This window comes from Talpa occidentalis, unplaced genomic scaffold (genome assembly GCF_014898055.3).
Source record: "Talpa occidentalis isolate TD23 unplaced genomic scaffold, MPIMG_talOcc4v2.1 talOcc4.14, whole genome shotgun sequence".
NCBI classification, from domain to species: domain Eukaryota; kingdom Metazoa; phylum Chordata; class Mammalia; order Eulipotyphla; family Talpidae; genus Talpa; species Talpa occidentalis.
In genome coordinates, this window is record NW_023601433.1 from 11,345,272 (window position 1) to 11,363,675 (window position 18,404).

The 18,404-nt window shown below is 43.5% G+C and overlaps 1 protein-coding gene across 7 annotated transcripts in view; it reads left to right on the top strand.

Annotated features, from left to right (window-relative positions):
• Positions 1-13,770, top strand: part of MEF2A (myocyte enhancer factor 2A) — a 97,887-nt gene extending 84,117 nt beyond the window's left edge. For 4 of the 7 annotated variants that reach the window (XM_037510063.2, XM_054694762.1, XM_054694765.1 and 1 more), the window contains exons 9-12: positions 970-993; positions 4,577-4,703; positions 8,344-8,470; positions 9,737-13,770. In XM_037510063.2, coding sequence (XP_037365960.1) covers positions 970-993; positions 4,577-4,703; positions 8,344-8,470; positions 9,737-10,127 — 669 coding nt within the window. In that variant the 3' untranslated portion in view covers positions 10,128-13,770. The remainder of the gene's footprint in view (positions 1-969; positions 994-4,576; positions 4,704-8,343; positions 8,471-9,736) is intronic. The other 3 variants (XM_054694766.1, XM_037510064.2, XM_054694764.1) reach the window with 1 other exon arrangement.
• Positions 13,771-18,404: the final 4,634 nt, after the last annotated feature.

An 18,404-nucleotide genomic window follows, 5' to 3' on the forward strand; every position in this document is an offset into this window, starting at 1 on the left:
CTGTGCCCTGTAAACTATTCACACCCTTACCACACACAACATACACTGTGTTTTACAGTATTTTGATGTGTATCTATCTTACAGTGGGAGAGACGGAATGATACCTGTAACAACGCAGTTGAACATTTTACCCACGTTCAAAAGTGCAGTTGTAGGTTGAGGGATTTTTTTCTGAGTAAACAGCCAGCTTCCCTCCTGTTTTATACCATTTGTTTGCAGATAAATGTGCTTTCAGATTGGGACTTAAGGCATCAGTGAGTGATGCTTATAAAGGCACCTATCCCATGTTGACAAAGCAGCTTGATTTATTTGAGCAAAATAAGAAAAAAACTAATTTTTAAACATTAATGTTTTCTAGTTTAAAAAAAAATGTTTCATCTTCTCTAATCTCGTTTTCTTCATATATATGAAATTATATATTTTGTTCATATGAAAATTACATTTGCAGATGATAAACATGTTAAGACCTAATATACTTTTAACAAATGCTTTCTTGTTTCATAACACTGTGCTAGCTACTGTGGAAAATAGGTAAACTTAAAATAATTTCTGACCACCCAGGAATACAGACTCTTAATAGGAGATAAGTGAACATGTGTGAGCAGATGGATAGGGATGAGAGGGTAAGTGCAGAGCTAGTATTCTCAAGGTTCCAATTATGAACTGGCGTCATGATTAGGAACCTCTCCTTTGTAAGAATTGTCACAGTAGCACAGCTGTGTGTCGGGGAGATCAGCATAAAAGCAGACCAGGTTGGGGGAGGGAGTGTCCTAGAAAAGTTAAAAGGACTTTTGAAAGTCTTTTTGACATCAGCTACAGCGACAGTAATACATATATTTGTATTTGTTGCATATGTCATCAGCTCATTAGAGTTCCAAACAACTGCCAGTGTTTTTCTAAAGAAATATTTTATTTTCAAGTACCAACAGTCTTGGTAACTCTCTTATCCCTCTTATGTGCTGAGTGCAGTCGGAGGAAGAGGAATTGGAGTTGGTGAGTGTGGGTTTCTGCTTGAAGGGAGTTGAAAATGATATAGAAAGTACTAATTTTCTGAAATGCTTTTATTTAACCAGTGTTCCTTTTGTTACACCGATTTTTTTTTTTCCTTGTAATTAAACTCTGTCCCAACACTCTGAATAACTGAACCAATTTACTGGTACTACAGAGTCTAGTTTTTCCATTTATAATTGTCTATCTTGACTCATTTTATTTGTTGCAAGGAATATTGGAATAGGGCCTTTGAAAACAATAGCTGTCCTTGATCACAAGACACTTGTTAAAGGTTTGGTTTTTTTTTTTTTTTTTTTGTTAGGAAAGATACAAAATACCTTATATAGCTCCCCAAATTATTAACATTTTTAGAAAATGACTTCACCCCCCAGAGTTCTTCAGATTGTAACACACGGTCTTGTGTTATTTCTCTTTCTTTCAAAAAGATTACATCATTTTTGGTGAGGTCACCTTTTTCACAGTTGGAGTTATTTCATCCTGCATGAGACGATCTGAACCACAAGGGGGTTCCCTGTTTACTGAAAGGAATGTCTGTAATTCAACAGCACAGATTTACTTTTTTGCTTTCAGAAGATACTGTGTTCTTGAAAGTAACTAAAACCTTTTTTCCAAAACAAAAGATTTCTGGTTGTTTTATTTCTAGAAAATGAATTTGACTTTCAGTTGATTTCTTCTTTGGGAACTAACACCCAAATCTCATAGAAGTGATCATATTAATTCAAACGACCTTAAAGGAATAAAACTTGAAAATGTTTAGTTTTTAGCATGGACGGGTTCAGACTGCATGAATGCATGTGGGAAAGGCATTTGTTGATTATATTTTATTACATGTGCATGTTGGTGTGATTTGCATAGTTTGCTTTCTTTTCAAAAAGGGTCTGTGATGTGTTCTTAAAGTAAGAGGTTGTTCTTTCATGTAACTTTGTGATCACCCTCACTCACAGTTTTGCATGTAGTTTAGTAAAATATACTAGGCAGCTGTCAGTGGATGGATTATGTGTGGTGGTGAATTATGTTTTGTGAAGATTTGGAATATGTTTGAGGAAATACTTTAATGATATAGTGATGATTAGCAAGTGTAGGTTTATAATTCAAGATAAAATAATTCATTATAAGTTAAACCTTGCAGTTTACCTTTAATAAGTTGTCATGAACACACTTCCTTGTGAATTGTCTAGTAATATGTTGCCCTCTAGTGGTTCTGAAAGTCACTTACTCCTATGAACTCCACGCCATTGAGATGAGGAGCTTGAATGTGCGGAACTCACTTTCTGGCATCTCCCTGCAAAACACCCAAACCCCGTTTTGAGGTCATGCCAGGAGACTGCCGTGGAGACGAGGGCTCACCACGGATAGAGCCCAGGCCAAACTAGGCCACACTGTATACTTTCACCTAGCGCTTGACTTTCTAACAAATTGAAATAGGTCTTTATCTCAAAACTTCGTTAAAAGTATCAACTTGATGCTGTGACTAAAATGAATTCTGGTTGTCATTACTTTTGACTTTCCATATTCCTTAAATTATACCCTTGATTACAAAATCTCAGATAAATTTCTAAACCTTTGAAGACTATAGAATATGGAATTCATAAAAATAAGTATTTGTAATTAGAAACACACATATCCAAAATTATAAAGTCATTTTTACTCGTCAAAATTCAAGCTAATTCAGACTCTAAAACTGAATTTAAGATGTAGAGCTTTGTGTCAGAACCAGAATATAGTCAAAACACAATGTGTTTGAATTTAGGAAGTTGTTCATATTGGTTTGAGCTCAAAAATAAAATCATGGATGACTCTGACCCAGAGTGAGGAAAGACAGAACACTGGGCCTGCTGAAGCTCTACTGGTGAGAGCTAGGCCACAGGTTTCTCTAGAAGCCTCAGAATTCTAGAGCAGCTTTACTTCATGACAGCTATAGCTATGAATGAGAAGAATAAATATATTGACCCTTTTTAGTTTCACCAGTTACGTAGAAATACTGGGCCAGAAGGTTTCTTGGGACAATTTAAAGACACTCTTTCAGTTTTGGGAATTGCTTTGTTTCACAGTATCCCCCGCCTGTTACCCTCACTTGAGGCTCACAGAAGATACTACCCTCCCTGCTTTACAAAGACATTGGGAAGATGTTAATGATTTTTCCCAGATCTTAGGAAGTGGTAAATCTGGAACAGAATCCCCAGCTGTTCATCTGTATACTGCATGGTCTTGTTAACACTGGCTAGAAAATACAAACTAAAAAGTAAATTGATACCTGGATCCTCATTAAATGATCACTTTTCAGATACCTAGATCTAGCCAAAGGCTTTTCTGATTATTACTCTGAAAAGGCTGATAGAGAAAACTGAACCACATTCTGACTCTGTAATCTTAAGGGCACTGAATTATTTCATTGATATGACTTTGGACCTCAAACACCAGTTATCAGGCTATAACTTCTTTTAGAAAAAGGTAACCCTGGAGTTGTATCTGGGCCATTTTATGTACTAACCACATGGAACAGAGAGTCAGTTCTGTTCCTTTGATCCTTGGTTTTGAGGTTTTTCCCTTGAGCCAGCATGGTGGGAAACTGATCTGTCATAACCCTACACACAGAGGTCAGTGACTATCCTTATAACTGAATCAAGTTGATTTTTTAAAAATCTATTCCCAGTGTGAAACGGATACTGTATAGGTGCAGTCAGTCCATAACCCTGTGTATTGCCCCATTCACAGACCTTCAGAAATACTTTAATAGCTTCTCTACTCTGAGCCTCTCCTTTAAGAAGTCAGGAGACTGAAGCTGCTGTCAAAAAATAGGTTGGTGGGAGCGTTGGTAATGATACTGTGCAGATAAAGGTAGGGGATATATGGGAAATCTCTGTACCTTCCCATCAGCTTTTCTGTGAACCAAAAACTGTTCTTTAAAAAAGCTGTAATTAAAAGAAGTGTGTGTGTGTGTGTGTGTGTGTGTGTGTGTGTGTGTGTGTGTGAGAGAGAGAGAGAGAGAGAGAGAGATGAGCGAATGAGGAAAGCCAGTATCAGCTGCAGGTTCAGAAAAGCTAAGGTAAGCGATGCTTCAGTACCAGTGCCTTAAACCATGTTCACATGTACATGCTGTAAATAAAAGTGATTTTGATTCCTATACTCATGTACTTGTAAACACAGTACATACAAATCACCTTTGCTATCCTTGGATTTTTAAAACCTACACAAATTTTATTTAGGATAACCTGTTGTTATTTGTACCGGCATCAAGTCCTTACTTATGCTAACACATCAAGTGTTAAAGCTCACAATGCAAGTTTCTATTTAAGGCTATGTCTCTGACATCAATAAACTCTGTATGGAAAAGATAAGGGAAATGAATAATATGTCCTGTAAAGTTAATTATTTAGTTATTCCCATTAGTATTTTTAAGGTTTTCGCATGATGGCTGCTTCAGAAAATAACATTCACATCCTAAAACTGTGAAATATGTCACCTTTAAATTAATGTTATTTTTGAAATATTGTTATTTTTAAAATATTAAGTCTGGACATAAATACCCACATGATAACTTTTTCTTTTTTCTGCTCTCTCACAGAATACCCAGAGGATAAGCAGTTCTCAAGCCACTCAACCTCTAGCTACCCCGGTCGTGTCTGTGACAACCCCAAGCTTGCCTCCGCAGGGACTCGTGTACTCAGCGATGCCGACCGCCTACAACACTGGTAAGTTTGCTCTCACCTGTCTCGGGTTTTCTTTCTTTGGTCATCTACATGTGCCTTTGTGACTTTTGAAATACATATTTGAAATAATTTCCAGTGTTTTAGATTCAGATACATTAAAAAGCATGCTAACCGTGGGCCTCCCCTGGTGGTGCAGTGGTTGAGCGCTGGGCTGCAAGGCTGCCCGCAGCCTCAGCAGCGCCGGTTCGTTCCCCGGCCGCCCGCGAGGGTCCCACAAAAAAAAAAAGCTAACTGTGAAAAAAATATTTACAAAAACTTCCTTAAGGATGGAGGGTGGGCTGATTCCCCATCAAGACCTTTTACTTTTTCCCCATAACAAAGAAACAACTAGGTCTTACCAGAATTAGGGCCTGCGTGGTAACCTGTTGCTGTGGCATTTTCTATGTAGCTTTTCGTCACGCAGTATCTCACTCTTTTGCAGGCTTTTGAAATAAGATGTGTTTCCCTTCATGCTGTGGGCTGCAGCGTGTGTTTAGCTGTGCTGGTCATGTGCTTTCTCTCCCTGCCACTGCCCATTTGGTTTCTATTGTTTGTGCTTAGGGGGCAAAACCACATCCCACTTGTTCTCACTCCTCTGTGTTTCTTTGGATATTTCATCTTAAAATACCCTAAGGGGCGTGGGGATATATTAGGAAAGTTCAAATATGCAGCAGGGATGGAGGGGTTTGTTTAGCCAGGTGGGTTGTGTAGAGAATCCTGGCGCGCAGGGTTCCTTAATTTTGCCATTCAAGGGGTGACAGAAAGCACGTGCGGCTCACGCTCAACAGTTGAGCTAAATATCTGATGATTCAAAGGAGGAAAACAGAGAAGTAGTTAAATTATACCTTGCCATTTATGCAGAGACCGCAATGCAGGGAACTTAATCGTGATTCTTATAAGGAGAATGTAGTAAAGATCATGTAATTTTAGACTCCAGGGCAAAAGCTTTTAGATGGTGTTTTCAAACTGCTGTCAGACACTCCCTGAGGGTGTACAGCCTTGATACATTCGATTGCCGTTGTAATTCTAAGTCGTTCTTTTAAAACAGGAACAACTTTTGAGTTGTTTTTTCTGTTAGGAAATGCTCACTCCTTTTTCCAACAATCAATATAAAAAATATCCAATTCCCTTACTTGCAAATTTGGAGTAGCGCAGAGGATTATGCATCACAGACATTGATTGTCTCAGCGTGCCCGTCTCTGCTCTGTGAATGGCGCTGTGCAGAGGCAGAGCTTTTCTCCCAATTTATTCCTGATAAGGAGGCGGGACAAACTGGTCAGGAGGACCCCTTCATGTTGAGGTTTCCAGTCTATGCTCTGAGACTTGAGAAGGTACGGGAAGAGGGAACTGTATTCGCTGGAATGTTCAGGGGAGTGTTGGCTGAGAAGATGGGACTTGAACTTGGTGTCGATGTTACAGTTTACTGGGCGTTTCATGACAGGTTTTTCAGTATACTTACCAACTCCATCACACTCCTTTTAAAAAATGCCATTGGCTTTGCATTTTTTTAGTCCAGAGGAATTACCAGAACACAAAAATGGTGTCAGATGCTCTTCTAACCATCAATTACTTAGCTTTTAGTTTCATTACTTCTTTAGTCTTTAATCTCTTTCTTAGAATACATATTCTGTTTCACCATATTATCTTTAATGCATTTATCGATTTTTTTTTTAAAACATGTCCTTTGCTATATAACTTACCTTTCTGCACGTATTTACAGTTGAACACAATAATCACTGGACATGATAAAGGAGCAGTATTTTTCAAAAAGTAAAATACCTCTGTATGAAGGAATCCTACAGACACTTCCTCATGCCCATCAGTAAGATCACTCCAAGTTTCACAAACTTACTCATGCATCCTTGTGACTGATATTTATTATGAACACCTACTGTGTGTAGGTGCTGTGCCTGGCACTGGAAACACATGAATAATACATGGTTAACAATGGAACTTAAAGTCTGTCAGGGGAGAAAGACACCAGACAACTCTGGGGAGAATTTGTTAAAGGCTACTTTTAAGCTTATAGCTGAAGGAGGGAGCATTCATTTTTCAGCCAGGCAGAATAGGGAGAGTGTGCCAGAGAGCGGAGTTTAAAGGTGAGGAAACAGCAGGAGCGTGGCTGGCTGGCAGTGTTGGAGGTGGGAGGGAGGGTTAGAATTGAAACTAGAGAGGTAAATAGAGATTTATAAGCTATGTTGGGCATTTTGGACATTATCTTGGGACCACTGTGGAGAAGCCATAAAAAGGTTTTAGGGCGAGAGAGTCAGGAACTGTGTAGTTGTTCTCAGCTCACTGACTGCACTGTGTATAAGGCATGGGTGAATACGAGGACGCCACCGAAGAGGTTACCGTAGTGGGCCATGTAATGAATGTAGATGGTTTGGACCGGAGTAGAGATGGTAAGACTTGGGCAGGCTTGACAGTAGATAACATTGGTGAGACTGGAGGGCTGGTGGTGGGAATAAGCAGCAGCAAGTCCAACACCCACAGGTTTCTGTTATGAGTAACGAGGTAAGTGTCGGTGCGTTTACTTATCTAGGGAGCGTTTAAAGAGGATCAGGTTTGGAGGAAAAGGAGTCCAGTTGGGTCATGTCAAACATTGGACGTCCAAGGGAACAGCAGTTAGGTAGTTGGAAGGACCTAGAGGTAGAAAGAGGATTGGGGGTGGGTGGGGGCACTGTGGAGGCATCACTGGATGTGGAACTCTTGCCTCCACTTCTGTCACGGGCGGGTGGATAAAACGGGTGACCTTAGAGCGTGTAGAATGAGGAAAGTATAGGATCCTAAGCACCAGCTGTGCTTTTCAACCCAGTTCCTTTCGAAAAAATAATTCACCAGGAATACCAGCTTCTTTAAACACCTCTCTTGAGACATGAAAAACAGTTAAAAGTAGAAAGGTTTTGCCATCTCTTTTTTAGAACTAAATGGAAAAGTGTTAATGATGAACTGGAATAACTGTGTGTGGATCATAATTAAAGTCCTAAGTCTTGGTCAGAGTGATTGTTACTAAAGCATTCACATAAAATGAAATCTGTGACGTATAATACACCTTTCTAATAGTTTTTTATGAACTTGAAATTATTTTGGGTGCAACCAAAGATCTGTCACAGTTGAACAAATGCAGTTACTTCATTGTATGATGAGGTATTTCCAGTCCGTCACTCAGCATGGCACCCCATGAGAAGGGGTGTGCTGTGTCTTTAGAGCTCCCTGTAATTCAAGAATATTAAAAACTGTGGATCTGGGCTCAGTCTGGGTGAGTTGAAGTGCTTCTCTTTGTTCAGGAGGGTAGTACTGGGCATTTTATTTAAAATAACAATTGTATAGGCACAGTCTTCAGTGATGGCCTTATTAGATATTTGTATTTACGAGTCTAGGGAAAGTATTTTAAAATTTTTGTGAAATAAACGAATAATTCAGTATAAAATTTAAATTTATTAAAGTAAACCCAGACAATTAAAATAGCTAGGTCCTATAAACACCCCAAAAGAAAAATTTTTGTGGTTTCTAGACCCGTTAGTATGTTATTTTATGTAGAGAACTGTCTAGCCTACCTCAGCCTAGGAATTGTTGAAGCTACTTTTTGAAAACTGGCTTTTGTATTCATTACACATGAACAGTATTTCTCTTTTCTTTTCAGACTACTCACTGACTAGTGCAGACCTGTCAGCCCTACAGGGCTTCAACTCCCCAGGAATGCTGTCTCTGGGGCCAGTGTCAGCCTGGCAGCAGCACCATTTAGGACAAGCAGCCCTCAGCTCTCTGGTGTGAGTAAAAATTTCCCCTGGCTCTCGAGTGCCAGCCTGTGTGCTCTGTTAGAACTAAGTTTTTTGCTCTGTGGATTGTCATGTGTATTATCTTGCAGTGATCTTTTCATGATGCACAAGTGTTCGTAGAAAAGCTTTTCTCTACATACCTCTAGATAGTAGCTTGGAGACTGAGCAAAGTAGGCATTTCTTCAGTAGCGTCAGGAAGCAAGTCTTCTCTGTCTGACACACCGAGGTAGAGGCTCAGTAGTGCCTGGCAGGTACCACGACACAGATGTCACTCGTCTGTACCTCCTCATGCCTAAGCATTTAGGCTCACCTTTACCTCCTTTTTTACTGTGGTGACTAGCAACAAAGGGAACAGGAGAATGAGCTTTTACTTTCCTCCTGAATCTTAGAGAAGTGGTTGGGGTTCATGTGCTGACCCCACTCACGTGTAGCTCACTAAGGCTCCACCAAAGAACTTACGCACTGAGCGTGGGAATGTCAGTGGAGAGGGCTTTAACAGTGGCGCTCAGGTGGAGGAGAGCCTCCCAGAAGAGGGTCAGCACATGAGCCCCCTCTCCTGTGAGGGGTCCATGAGAGGCGGCTGCCTTGCCCCTACTCAGCACACTCGGTCCACCCAGCACTTTCCCCTCCTGCATTCCGAAGTCACGCCACCGTGCCTACTGCTGTACTGGTCGTCTTGTACGTTACGGCAGGAAACGTCTGCCTACACAGATGGGTTTTGCCCCTCGGGCCTGTGCCGAGCATCCTAAACACACACTGAAAATAGCCCTGTGAAAGCAGGTGGCAGTGGCTTGAAGCTCAGACTGGGGAAAGCCTTCCTAGTGCACTGTTCTCAGCGAGTTAGCCTTTCAGAGGCTGTCTCCTCATCTGGAAAGTGGGGGGCTATGACTGACTTCTTAAGAGAGTTGCTGTGAGAATGGGTGAGGTGTTGTGCCTATCCCAGGGCCGAGCCAGAGAAGAAACCGAGTCGGGGAAGCAGAACGGGGGCTGTGAACTTGCTCCTCCCGTGTTGCTGCAGGCACAATCTCAGACACCGAGGCTGTGATCCTTCAGCCACAGAAGTACACGGTTGTAGGGACAGCTGGTCACTAAAGGTTTGCGCCGTGCTAGCATCCTTGCTTTGTGCCGAGCAGGTAGGAAATGGAGGAAAGCAGTCTAGGGGAATCGTGCCAGCGTTTCAGACCCTGGGCTTTCGCAGCCAGGTGGGCTTTCGCAGATGCATTCACAAACCACTCAGCATCTCCCTTTTTCCTTCAGTGCTGGAGGGCAGTTATCTCAGGGTTCGAATTTATCCATCAATACCAACCAGAACATCAACATTAAGTCAGAACCAATTTCACCTCCCCGGGATCGAATGACCCCATCAGGCTTCCAGCAGCAGCAGCAGCAACCACCGCAACCACCACCACCGCAGCAGCAGCAGCAGCAACAGTCACAACCCCCCCAGCCCCAGGCCCAGCCCCGGCAGGAAATGGGGCGCTCCCCTGTGGACAGTCTGAGCAGCTCAAGCAGCTCCTATGATGGCAGTGACCGGGAGGATCCGAGGGGTGACTTCCACTCTCCGATTGTGCTTGGCCGACCACCGACCACCGAGGACAGAGAAAGCCCTTCTGTAAAGCGAATGAGGATGGACGCATGGGTGACCTAAGGCTTCCAGGCCGGTATCTGTAATTTGTGTTACTGCAGTGAACTGCCCTACATATCTAAATTGGTAAATAAGAACATGAGTTAAACATATTTATATGTACATACATATATATCCCTTTACATATATATGTATGTGGGTGTGAGAGTGTGTGTGTGTGCGTGTGCGCGTGTGTGTTGCATACACAGAATCAGGCACTTACCTGCAAACTCCTTGTTGATCTGCAGACGTGCGTCCCGTGGCAAACAAAGCACCCTGTAGGCAGTCTAGTCTGGCACTTCCTCGGACTACTTGTTTCATAAGATAACCAGTTTTTGCAGAGAAACGTGTACCCGTATATAATTCTCCCACATTAGCTTGCAGAATCTAGAGGGCCCCCTACTTGTTTTATCTAACTGTGCGGTGACTGTAGTTACTTAAGAAAAATGCTTTGTAGAACAGAGCAGTAGAAGAGCAGGAACCAAGAAAGCAATACTGTACATAAAGTCATTTATATTAATTACCCAACCTGGCATGGGTCTCTATTGCAAAGGGGTGCATGGGAAAGGGCTGTTGATACTAAAAACAAAACAATAAAAACAAAAAAAAAAAAAACCCACAAAAAACCCCACATAACTGTTTTGCACGTGCAAAAATGTATCGGGTCAAAGAAGTGATCTTTAGCTAATAAAGAGAGAATAGAAAACACGCATGAGATATTCAGAAACTACTAGCCTAGAAATATAGAGCATTAAAAAAATAAATTAATATATTAAGTTATAATTGGAATATGTCAGAAGTTTCTTTTTACATTCATATCTTAAAAATTAAACTGATTTTAGCTCATGTATATTTTATATGAAAGAAAACACCCTTATGAATTGATGACTATATATAAAATTATATTCACTACTTTTGAACACATTCTGCTATGAATTATTTATATAAGCCAAAGCTGTATGTTGTAACTTTTTTTTAAAGAGAATAGCTTTATCTTGTTTTAACTTTTTAGTTTTATTTTAAGAGGGGAAACAAAAAATATCTTGCAAGCAGAACCTTGGAAACAAAAAGCCATGAACACTTACTATTCTATATGTAAATTAAAAGTTGAGCCAAACTCTTTACGTGTATATAGCATCTTCAATAGATTATCACCTTTGATGTAAGTACCTATGTATTGTATGGTCACCAGATTAAAAAGTATATTTTTGTGGATTGCCGCCAATTTGGGAGGAAAAGGCGAGGTCCTTATTAAGTAGAGTATTCACTGTTTAATATTTACTATTTTGTTAAATATACTGTACTTTGGATTTTAATTATTAGCCCAGTTTTCCAGAGGATTGTATACAGGGGTTTCTCCCCTCACTGGTGGTGAGTGTGTGATGTTACATTGTACTCTTCGTGCTGTATGGGTTGAGCATCATTATATATTTTATATCTGTACATAAATAGCAAAGTGGCAAGAAAAATTGGTGTTAAGTTCATCCTGCATAAATATAAAATGTGTTGTAAGATTTTATAAGGCATTATCTAAAACTTGCCTTTTGTGAGGAAAAAAAGTATAGTAGAAAAAGCTGACCTAATTTAATATTAGAGAAAATGGCGAAATAGTAGATGAGCACAAAGGTTTTATAAGTGGTAAATGATTAGAGAAAACGAAGCATGGGGAAGGGCTGCTTCTTCCTGCCCCTCTAAAAACACGATGCGGCTGGGTAGCAAACCTCTGGCACAGCGCGCACTCCGCGTGGAAGCGACGCAGCCGTGTGGGGAGAGAAACTCAAGTGATGCGAGTCCCTGGCACAACTCTTGCCACCCTGCTGGGGGTTGCCACGCCTCAGCTAAATTCTGAACAAGGCCTTACTCTTCCGGAAGGATGACCACGTGGTGGTAGCGAGGGCCTACGTCTCCTGGGCTTGTGCCATGAACAAAATTCAAAGTCACGTATATCTAAAAATCTATGAGGAGAGATTTTTAAATACTCCTTTTCCTGAGAAAATAGGGGTTTAAAACCTGCTGCTATTTTATATTTTAAACCTAATATCGAGCAGCTACCTATAATTTTTTACATTTGTTTTCCCCCCTAAATGACGTTCCTTTTGACATTTTTATCATACGCTGTTTGTGACAAATCATCAGCCAGATTTCCCGACTGGCACATGGGTATTAGGTACAGGATTACCTGTGACATTCACAGCTGCAAAATGGAGTTTTGTTTTAATGACAGTTTGGGTAGGAAATCCTGACAGAGGGTCCCCCACCCCCCAAAAAAACAAAAAGAGGGTGATAGGCTTTCTCCTCTTTTCAGTCTAGACATTTGGCGCTTATTCAGAAAGGATTTGCTTTTCTTTAAAATGTACTTCACTGAACTACTTGCAGGCACATTTCTTCAGGTCTCACCTAATTGAAACAAGACAGTCTCCCGACACTGAATCTCGAAGATAATCCTTACCACTTCGTAAACCATTTATAGCTTTGAAAGTGTTGAGTGATTCTTTGTTATTTATGCATGTTCATGAACTTCTTCTGCTGTGCATTGGATAGGAGTTACCACATTCACATTTACTGTCTATTTTCTTGTGTGCCTTATGAGATGGCTTTTCTGACTGTATCTCAATAGTCTTTCTTTCTATGCAGGTTTATAATCAGTACAACTACTGTTTTCTAAAATACTACACAAGGCTCGGAGTTTGTATTTCAATTACACTGACCAAGTAACAATGTATTCCATTTTCAGGAACTGAATATTTGACTGTTAATCCTTTTCCCATATGCCCAGCGTGACTCGGAGCATGTCAGCTTGACAGACACGCCTCACCCAGACATCACGTACGAACACACACACCTCTCCTGGTGGAACCCGACTCTGTGGGGAAGACACTAACGGTGTTCATTTTACAACCTACTTTTCTTACCCTTTTAGACTTGAGTGTTTTGTATGACACCATCGCCAGAAACTTTATCCCTTCAGATGAAGTATTTTATTACTAAAAGAGAAAAACAAAAAAAGCTCAGAGTATAAACCCTGGCTCAGGTGCACAGCCCAGCGGCCGCACTCCCGTCAGTGCTTCCGCCGGCGTCACGCTGCAGCGGGAGTCGGTGTGTCTACAGATGGTCCCGGTCAAAACTCCATCTTTTGAGCCCTAATTCTGTCCATTGTGTTAGAGACTAAATCAGGGGTTTGTTCTAAAGAACAATATATGTTTAGCATTTCCTTTAACTCTAAGGACAACTGATGAAGCATTAACATTTTCTGTACTAACCATCATGCGCACAAGAAATACATAGTAAATAAGGAACCAGAAAACTCCTGGCATCGGATCATAAGCAGCTTAGATGATTAGAATGTGAACAAGATTTTACAAATGTAAAACTTTTATTTCTCTGTAGAAACTTTCTTCACTTTGCTGTGCAAGAAGACACTGCTTTGCTATATTTAAAATGGCTTTTTTAAAAGAGATTTATGTATTTGGTAATGTTTGTAGTCAACAGTTCACACAAGAAGCTGTACGCGGTTTGATCACGCAAAACCGTTTGGCGGCACAAGCTGGACTTTGTTGCCATCCTTGAGATGAACCTTTTAAACAAAATAAGTGAATCTCAATTTTTCCCTGAATGTGTTGTTTTTTCTTCATGATACAATAAATACTATAGTGAACTTTTTATCAAATGGTTAAGAAAATGCTAGAGGTTGTTGTAAACTCTTTGTATCCTGCACTCACTACAGTAAAGACGGACTGGCTTTTCCTGTGTACTCCGGACTCTGTCATGCTTGGCACTTGTCCCCTAGCCCCCAAGCCCCTTCTTCCACCTGCAGGGCCCCTCCACTTGATGAGGCATGGCCCAGAAAACCGAGGCGGTATCCCACCCCCTCGTCCCTGTCAGCTCCTGTCTCCCTCCTGGGGTGGCTCCGGCCTCTGAGGAAGCTGCCAGCGAGCCGGGCCCCAGCATCCGCCGCGTGGCTGCTTACGCGTGTCAGATGGACTCGGCCCACCCACAGCCTCTGACACCTCCTCCCAGGATGCACACCGGCGTGTGGGCACCGGGGGGGTGTGGGGGGGACTTATTAGAACTGTCATTACAGTCTACTTAGCTTTAAAATTTGGGGGATGAAATGATTTGTTTTACCCAAAAAGCACAGGTAATACGAGCTAGGGGAGAAGACACTGACTAGAATGGAGGTTGACTTGCAAAAGTGACAGGTCTGAGAAGCCCTCTTCAGCGTGCAGGGGGGAGTATGCTCTTGCTCTGGTTTGCCCCCTCCGCCAGCTCCCGGCCAGGCGGACTCTTGCTGCCAAATCACAAGCTAACGTTTTGTGCTGGTTTCACTTGCCGGGTAGAGCGAGGCTCTTACTAGCGGGTTTGGAAGGCCAGCTGAGTCCTGTGGCTAGAAATACTCCAATCACAGCTGCAGCTGCTCAAAATCAATTCATTGCGATGTCCTAGTCAGCTCCCATGGGTGCCTTGCTCTGGGCTCCGTCTTGTTTTCAAGCTGATTCTGTGTCTGGCACCCACGGAGCATGATTTGTCAGTTGGCACCCTCTGGCCAGCGGGGTGGCTCCAGCCCCCCATCTGCCTGTCCGCTCCCTTGCAAGGGGTTGAAGCGCCACCTAATCGCAAAGCTGACAAACGCGCTTTCTTCCGCACGAGACAGACGGTTCCAAACAGGCACCCGAGGCGGGACGGACCGCGAGTGGCGGCGCGTGCTCCCCTCCTGCCTCGTGTCCACGGCCCAGAGCACCCCACGCGGCTTCGCCAGCCGAGAGCCCCGGCCTGACTGCGGTCGCTGCCGCGAGCCACCGCCTGGACTGCGCCGACCGGCCTCGCTGCGGTGAGTGCCCGAGACGCGGGACAGGCGGAGGAAGGGCCGTCCATTCCTCACCCAGCTTTCCCCGGGGTTTCACCTAAGCCAAGTGCCACCACCAGACCCAAGAAGCGGATGAGGTGCTGTTTGGTTCCTGACCGGAATCTCCCTTTTCCCCTGGGCGGGGCCTGTTCTGGGACTGTCCGGACTCCGTGCAGGCGTTGATTTCTCAACAGGTCAGGTCTAGCCTTGTCTTCGCAAAGATGCTGCTGGAGACGAGGGACGATTTCGCGCAGTGTGCCTGCGCCCTGCCCGCGAGGGGGCGAGTGTGCCCTGCAGCGGGCCCACCGCAGGATCGTGGGGTTCCCGCTGTCCCGTGCAGGCGGTGCTGCCGCGGGTCACCCGGTTTAGTGTCTCCAGTGTTCAGCTACCGTCTTTCCCTTTGCAATGGATACAAGGACCTCGGGGAGGCTGAGGTGATCGTTTCCTCACACTTTCACTCACACCCACTAATTGTAGTTTGCAACGACTGTCCCTGTGGCCTGCGCCTGTTTCCTGCAGTTGTTAACTGGTCGCCTGCTGCAAGGAAGCGCTGTGCCCTCGCCACCTGACCAGGTCATGCACTCGGGCACTGAATGTCCTTCCTAGGACTATCCTCATTTTGTTCCTTATTAAATTTTTCCAGCTCTGCCCATTAGCAGTTCCTTCACGTTAACTCCTGGGGGTGGTTTTTTGCAAAGTCCCTCCCCACTCTTCTAGCATTTCCTCCCATTCTGGCAAGAAGGCTCACACTCTCATTTTCCTTGTCCTAGTACCAGGTCAGCCACTCCCTGGAGGATTCCTAGTTTTGTTTATTGGAGAGTAAAATCTAGAAACTCAGATCCGGGCACCTTATGTGCCCCCTGCTACTGGAGTATCATTGCTTTTAGGCTTTATCTGCAATAAACAGCTGGGAAATAGTTGCAGGTCTGCTCGCCCAGACACCCACATTCCGTAGCTGCACCTACATATACCGAGAGGAGAAAGCACGAGTCCACGCTACCGCATCAGATTTCAGTTCATCACAGGGTTCATTTTAGTCCTTGTTTGTAACTTCCCTGTCCTACAGTAAGAAGTCAGCTATCATCTGCAACCTTCTTGCAAGGTGCCAGCCCAGGTGCCTTCAGTTGACCTGTCTCTGTGGGTGCTGTCCCCTTCAGCTGTGCTGCTTCGTGCCATCAGCCTGATACCTGTCACTGGCCTGCACTGCAGCACAGACACGTGGGGGGGGGGTGGGCAGCCACAGGTGAACACACCCACAGCCAGGGCCTCCCGAAGCTGCCTGTAGATATGGGGGGCAGTTCCAGATCAGGTCCTGCCAGTGGCCAGCACCACCGCACCTGCCTGTACCTGGCCCTGTCCAAGTGTGCACCTCTACTGCCCCTGCCACCAGTCTCCCCCCAGCCCCAGTGTGCACACCTGGAGAGCGTGCAGTCACGGGGAGCACACCAGTACACACACCCTGCGTTCCCTTACTGATCGACAATAGTGTGCCCACTGGTAACTGGTCCCTCCAGCTGAGAAACTGCGCACCCCTTCACACTTAGGGGTAGAGTGTGAAGCCATAGGAGAGCACCCCAACACCTGGTCCACTCAGATACCAGTGAGCCCATAGTTAGCCCTGACTGCTCCCTCACTGCAAGGATGTCTGCAAGCAGCTTTTTTCACGCCTGTAGCTGGACCCTTGGCTCATCACTGGCAGAGCTACCGCTGCTGCTACCCGGTACCCGAGCTACTGGTCTCAAAGGCGCTGTAGGAGCTCAGCAGCCCTGGCGGACACAGTGGACCCTCTGCAATGCTCTTCACTAACCACAGCGCTGCCAATACTGTGGACACCAGTGGCCTGAGCCAAAGAATCATCAAACTCCCACTGGACCCAGTGATGCAACCTGTCATTACCCTTGGTGGCCTGAACACCTAGACCCGGAGTGACAGCACAATGCAGTGTGCCTCTGTCTGCATCTGGAAGCTTCCATTACCAAAATGAGCCATAGTCTAGAACAGGTGACCTGGCTTCGAGTGCAGGCGCCTACACAAGGCACCAGTTATTGCAAAGAACAGAGGAGACATGTCTCCACCAAACAGGAAACCGCTACAGCTAGCTCCGAAGAAATGGAAATCGAGGATATGCCTGACAAGTAATTAAAAGTAATTATTCTACAGAAGCTCAGAGAGCTACAAGAGAACAAATTAATGATACGAGGAAAACAATACAAAATAGCGCAACAAGAGGAAACCTTAAAAGGAATTCTGGAGCTAAAGTGTACAAGGACTGAAGAATTCAGTAGGCAGCTTCGGCAGTGTTAAAAAGAATCAGGAAGCAGCAAAAAGTGAACTGAAACTACACAATTAGAAGAGTAGCAAGAAAAATTAACGGAAAGGACCTCTGAGACACTCCCCAAAGAAACCCAGTACATACTGCTGGAGGCCAGAAGAGAGGGGCAAAGGAGCAGGAAGCTTATGAAGTAAATAATGGCTGAGAACTCCCCAACAGGGGGAGAGAATTCGATACCCCAGGACACAAGGCTGAAAAATCACTGTGAAACTTGAAAACGTTCTTCTCCAAGACAGGGCATCCTGTCTAAAACGAAAGACAAATTTAAAAGCTGCAGGAGAAAAACAATTTTCTTAGGCAAGGGAAACTGCCGAAGGTTGCCAGTGGGTTTCTCAGCACAGAGAGAGCTTACAGCTCAGGAGAGGATGGAATCATGTATTTGGCGTGCTAAAAGAAAGTTCCAAATAAGAATACTTAACCTAGCAAAGTTGTCCTTCAGGATTTAGTGAAATAAAGTTGTTACCTAATAAACACTAAGGGTACCCATTACCACTCACCCACATTACAAGAATCGGAAATTCAAGATGAAACAAAAGGAAGTTAATGGATTGCTTGAAAACATGAAAATAGACAACATGCTAATAAGAAGTAAGCATAGAGCCATTTCTAGAATATCCTAGCACATCCAAGTATTAACTGCTGAACTCAAAGGCAAGTGTGTTAAAAAATAGCTATAGTTTCATTTTTGTGTGTGTAGAAGAACCGGGATGTAGGCTAGACATGCAGGGGGTGAGGGGGTTCCCCAGAGAGGGGGGAGCAGAACAGGCGGGTTTACTGAAATACAGCAGGCAAGAAAGGAGAGATCTGCTGCGCCATATGTGGGTCAGCTGCTTGGCCAGGGATCGAACTCAGACTGAGGCTGTGATAGCACTGAGACTTAACCCCTAGGTCACCAGGAAGGCCCTCGATAATGTTAATGGATACACAATAAATTTAAATGGTGTCATCAAAAATATAAGAGAATACAGGATAGTTTTGTAATATGGGATCAACATTATGAATTGTTAACAATTATTATAATAGTATACTTATAAGATGTTTTATGTAAACCTCATGGGAACCCCAAAGAAAAGAAATCTACTTAATACAAAGAGAAGACAAAGTTTACTACTATGGAAAATTATCA